The sequence below is a fragment of the Cherax quadricarinatus genome, chromosome 35 (assembly GCF_038502225.1).
Source record: "Cherax quadricarinatus isolate ZL_2023a chromosome 35, ASM3850222v1, whole genome shotgun sequence".
NCBI lineage: Eukaryota > Metazoa > Arthropoda > Malacostraca > Decapoda > Parastacidae > Cherax > Cherax quadricarinatus.
Window position 1 is genome coordinate 11,763,428 of NC_091326.1, and position 6,145 is coordinate 11,769,572.

Here is a 6,145-nt window from a genome sequence, read left to right on the forward strand (position 1 = left end):
ACCAGGGTTCATACAGTCCCTGGGCCGTCGCAACCCTTCATCCCCGCAGTGGGGCTTATACAAACCGTGGGCATTTTTTTAGATTGTATTCTTTACTGTATTGTGTACACTAACTGCATGAAGTAATTGTAAATTATAATATTTCTTTCTAGAGTTGCAACAATGCTCAGAAGGGGTCTGACAAACACGTATTGTGACCTCTATAATCCTAATTTTTGCATTGCCATTCAGTATGAGCAAGGTAAGAACAATAAACTAACTAACCACTTAGAGAGCACAATTAAAACTACTTGGGCAGTCGCAGCCCATCAACATGGTACTGCGGTTAACCCAGTCCCTGGGTGAATGCAAATAAGTCATTATTATTATTATTATTATTATTAATATTATTATTATTATTATTATTATTATTATTATTATTATTATTATTATTATTATTATTATTATTATTATTATTATTATTATTATTATTATTATCATCATCATCATTTCGGGGGGGGGGAGTATCTTACGTAATTTACACACTTCTTACTAAGCATCATAACTGTAACCGCCTAAACTTGGGTAACTGTATCTAAATAAACTTATTTAACCCTTCCACCTGGTACAGTGGGTTCATACAGTCCCTGGACCGTCACAGACCATCAACCTGGTAGTGGGGGTTCATACAGTCCCTGGACCGTCACAGACCATCAACCTGGTAGTGGGGGTTCATACAGTCCCTGGACCGTCACAGACCATCAACCTGGTAGTGGGGGTTCATACAGTCCCTGGACCGTCACAGACCATCAACCTGGTAGTGGGGGTTCATACAGTCCCTGGACCGTCACAGACCATCAACCTGGTAGTGGGGGTTCATACAGTCCCTGGACCGTCACAGACCATCAACCTGGTAGTGGGGGTTCATACAGTCCCTGGACCGTCACAGACCATCAACCTGGTAGTGGGGGTTCATACAGTCCCTGGACCATCACAGACCATCAACCTGGTAGTGGGGTTCACACAGTCCCTGGACCGTCACATACCATCAACCTGGTAGTGGGGTTCACACGGTCCCTGGACCGTCACAGACAATCAACCTGGTAGTGGGGTTCACACAGTCCCTGGACCGTCACAGACAATCAACCTGGTAGAGGGGGTTCATACAGTCCCTGGACCGTCACAGACCATCAATCTGGTAGTGGGGTTCATACAGTCCCTGGACCATCACAGACCATCAACCTGGTAGTGGGGTTCACACAGTCCCTGGACCGTCACATACCATCAACCTGGTAGTGGGGTTCATACAGTCCCTGGACCGTCACAGACCATCAACCTGGTAGTGGGGTTCACACAGTCCCTGGACCGTCACAGACCATCAACCTGGTAGTGGGGTTCACACAGTCCCTGGACCGTCACAGACCATCAACCTGGTAGTGGGGTTCACACAGTCCCTGGACCGTCACATACCATCAACCTGGTAGTGGGGTTCACACGGTCCCTGGACCGTCACTGACCATCAACCTGGTAGTGGGGTTCACACAGTCCCTGGACCGTCACAGACCATCAACCTGGTAGTGGGGTTCACACAGTCCCTGGACCGTCACAGACCATCAACCTGGTAGTGGGGTTCACACAGTCCCTGGACCGTCACATACCATCAACCTGGTAGTGGGGTTCACACGGTCCCTGGACCGTCACTGACCATCAACCTGGTAGTGGGGTTCACACAGTCCCTGGACCGTCACAGACCATCAACCTGGTAGTGGGGTTCACACAGTCCCTGGACCGTCACAGACCATCAACCTGGTAGTGGGGTTCACACAGTCCCTGGACCGTCACAGACCATCAACCTGGTAGTGGGGTTCACACAGTCCCTGGACCGTCACAGACCATCAACCTGGTAGTGGGGTTCACACAGTCCCTGGACCGTCACAGACCATCAACCTGGTAGTGGGGTTCACACAGTCCCTGGACCGTCACAGACCATCAACCTGGTGTGGGGTTCACACGGTCCCTGGACCGTCACAGACCATCAACCTGGTAGTGGGGTTCACACAGTCCCTGGACCGTCACAGACCATCAACCTGGTGTGGGGTTCACACGGTCCCTGGACCGTCACAGACCATCAACCTGGTAGTGGGGTTCACACAGTCCCTGGACCGTCACAGACCATCAACCTGGTGTGGGGTTCACACGGTCCCTGGACCGTCACAGACCATCAACCTGGTAGTGGGGTTCACACAGTCCCTGGACCGTCACAGACCATCAACCTGGTGTGGGGTTCACACGGTCCCTGGACCGTCACAGACCATCAACCTGGTGTGGGGTTCACACAGTCCCTGGACCGTCACAGACCATCAACCTGGTAGTGGGGTTCACACAGTCCCTGGACCGTCACAGACCATCAACCCAACAACAACATCTTGGGTGCCGGCTGCTGGTTATCTTCCAGTACTTGGTAGTACACGGCGGAGAAAATGTATTCACTCAGAAGGAATGTTGCTCGTCTGTGCCAGGTAGGTCCTTCATGGGGCACCTTGATTCTCCTGACGGGCTCTTGATATAGTTAAATTTATATGTATTTTGTATTTGTATAGTATATTACTTTTATCCAAGAAATTAAGTTATTCTTCCCTTGCTTCCAACCTAATTACCTCTTATTTCCCAAGATTTGTAATTCAGAGCTTTTATTGAGTCTTCATACTCAAATGTCAACAGTTATGATGATCTTATATAAAAAAAATGAATTATTTACTATGAGGGTAAGTAACCAAGGGTCATTTGCAGTTTTAGGCATAGTCTTCAACCAATGGTGACATACCACACTTGTTTTTTTTTTCTCATGTTGTCTCTAGTGCTTCCACTTTATTATAATCATCTTTGTACATGTACAAGGTATACAGTCCTAGCTGACATCAATGACATACTGCTATATAGAAAGCCGCTTGTTATATTGAGGATTTTGGGCAAATTAGATCAGTTTTGTCCCAGGATGCGACCCACACCAGTCAACTAACACCCAGGTACCCATTTTACTGATAAGTGAATAAGGACAGGGACAGCAGGTGTCTCACGCAAACATGTCCTAATGTTTTCCAGCCGTACTGGAAACTCGAACTGCGGACCTCAGTGTATGTGCTGAGTGTGATCAAGCTGCCTAGGGTTAAATACCCCATTTGAGGGTAACTGAGTAACTTAGTGAAATAAAATTTCCATTGTAAATTAAAAATTTAATTATTTGCTAGTTGGCAGTATTGTCCCTGTCAGTATTGATAAAATTTCCTTGTCCCAATTCAGGTTTATTTCTTGACTGAAATTGATGTGGTTGTACAGGAAGCATGCTTTCCTTTAGTGGATATTGTTATTATCGATATATCAACCATAATAACACACCAACAACAACGCTGACCCCACATGCTACCACCCATTGTTTTTATCACTACCTCCATCGGTATATAATTTCAGCTTTGATTAGGTTAGGTTAAGCCATATTGTGTGAAGTATTTAAATTTGTTGTATTTTTGTGTAATATACACTTATTTTGGTAATTTACTCAGTGTTCCAGTACTATTTAAGAATTTTTGTAGGCTTTTTGCTTCAAGGCCACTTTTTATTACTTGAAGCTCAGAACAGTTATAGGGCTGTTGGATGTTTTAAAGTGTGTTTTATTGATGCAGAAGTTATGCACTAGGTTGGGGGGACTGACCGTCCTGTTGATAGATGGAAAAAGGCACCTTAGTATGATCTCTCCTAGGGCACTAAGAATGCCAGGATGCTACTGACCAGGATACCCGAGAAAGCCACTCTGGCTTATTTCCAGTGTGGTTTTTTTTTTTTACCCTTTTTCCCCAGGATGTGACTCACTATAGTGAACTACCACCCAGGTACTTGCTGCTTGGTAACTTTAGGCACCACTTGCAAGGAAATGCCTAATGTCTTCACTTTGTGCCAGAATCAAACTCAGGCTCTTCAGGTGTGAACCAAAGACATCATCATGTGAGCCACAAGTCACTTGATAAAGAAGATAACATCAGATGCCTGTTGTATTGACATTTCATTCTTAGTACACCCATTAAGGAGGGCTTGTAGGACCTTAATTTTGATGAAGGGTGCTTGATGCAAGAAATTAGAGCTGTCATCCCCTTGGATCAAAACTAATTGCCTCTCATTCCCAGACTTTATTGGGTTATCCTGGGTGGATAACCCTCTGGGTTAAAAATCCAAAAACCTCTTATCTTATTTTAGGTTGATCTGAAACAAGTATCACTCACTGTAATTCATTTGGTATTTGCCTTCCTAGAAATGTGCAGACATCACAATTCAAATGACCTCATAATTGCAACATCCTCACCCCTCCTAAGTGCACTTCTTCCCACTGTACAGTACTGTGTATTTCCCACATCAAGGACTCTAATCCAGCTAATTGTTTTTTCTCTGAATACCTTCATAAATGTTTTTTTCTTTTTTTGCACTCCAGTGGCATGTCAAATCCTCGAAAAAAATGTATAAATGCATTGTATAGAAATGAGACGGCAAGAAAAGGCCAGTAATTCTAAAAATAATGGCTTAAACTTTTTATGTGTAAAAGTAAGACACACGTGACTACCATGTAGCATAAGCAAGATGTAATAAGAAAGATAAAGAATGCTTTAACATTATTTTGGTCAAAATATAACCTTCTTTTGCCTAACTATTTTCTGCAATTTTTGTCATCACTATACTGTATTTGCATACCTGGTAATACCTTCATTTTTATATGGATCAGTGAAACCAGTTAGCCTAGCTTAAGTCCTGGAGGCAAGAAATACAATTCGTACATTCTGAAGGAGTGCAGATGCTGCAGTTTAGAGTCACCTGAATTGGGATTTCTCTGATTTTATGGCAAGACAACTATTAAATGAATGAGATAGTGATTTTTTTTTTTTTGGAGTCATCATGTACTGGTGAAAGCTGGACAGTGGTAAAAAGCACATGTATTGTATACACTAGTTTGTTTCCAAAATTTAAAATCCAAGATTGTATTTTAGTGCCATTCATTGAAAAAGAAATTGATCACAGTTTGGTTTTGTTGGTTTATCCTATTTTAAAATTGCATAGTTTACCACCAGTATATTCATATAACATTTGTGTTTATAGGAATCATTGAATACATTTAAAAAATACTATTGACTGCAAACTCACATGTAGTTTTCCATAGTAAAACTAATTTATTTTGAGTATGAGAATTTCTCATAGGTCTAGGGCAGAAAGGTTTATTCTACACTAGCAAAATCATATTTTGTTTTGCATTACTGTAATTAAACCTTTCATTCTTAGAACCTATCAGATAATTGTTACTTGACCATTTAGCATTGTACAAACAAATATGTGGAATTAAATCGCAAATTTTCCTGAGGTACATTGAGATGCAGCATTGTTAAGTATAGACTATGTATTCTTTTTCATTTATTATTTGTTGATTATGTAATAATTTTATTCTTCACAGACTGCAGGATACCGATTACAGTCAACACTTGTCATAGCAGAACATGACAACAAGAATGTGGCATTAATCACCCTTAATGCCATAACTGCTGCAAAAAAGCTTGGAGGGGATGTGTCTTGTTTGGTGGCTGGCAGTAACTGTGCTAATGTAAGATTTATTACATGTTTGGTCAGGGTGGTTATATCCAATTTGAGGGAATTTTGTTTTGTGATTGTGTTTGTATCCGACAAGGTTGGGACTTATCGCATGAAACTGCCATGGAATATTATACTGTGCAAGGCATGCAACAATATAAGAATGAAGGAACACTGCAGTAGTCTTATTAGCTTATACTAAGCAGGTTCAACTAACACTGAACCGCACTCACTCATATACATGTCAAGCCTATATAGCTACCCAAAGCTCTCACATCAGTGGTGCTATCTGGGTGTTTGTTCCATTCCTCTAGAACTTTATTATCAAACCAGTACTTCCCTATATCTTTTCTAAAGCTAAATTTGTCTAGCTTGAAGCCATTGCTGCAACACCATAATCAAATATTTAAATATCATTGTTGCACTGTGCATGTGTGCGTGTTCGTGTTGACCATTATCATAAGTTTTTCCCTGACAGTCATTGCAGCTATAGTGCACCATAATATTATCAAGATAGATTTAAACAAAATAAGCACAAATAACC

The 6,145-nt window shown here is 42.0% G+C and overlaps 1 protein-coding gene across 2 annotated transcripts in view; it reads left to right on the forward strand.

Moving 5' to 3' along the window:
* The first annotated feature begins 2,340 nt into the window (after nt 1-2,340).
* Nucleotides 2,341-6,145, forward strand: part of wal (electron transfer flavoprotein subunit alpha wal) — a 48,552-nt gene continuing 44,747 nt past the window's right edge. For both annotated transcript variants that reach the window (XM_053785364.2, XM_053785363.2), the window contains exons 1-2: nt 2,341-2,498; nt 5,468-5,614. In XM_053785364.2, coding sequence (XP_053641339.1) covers nt 2,460-2,498; nt 5,468-5,614 — 186 coding nt within the window. In that variant the 5' untranslated portion in view covers nt 2,341-2,459. The remainder of the gene's footprint in view (nt 2,499-5,467; nt 5,615-6,145) is intronic.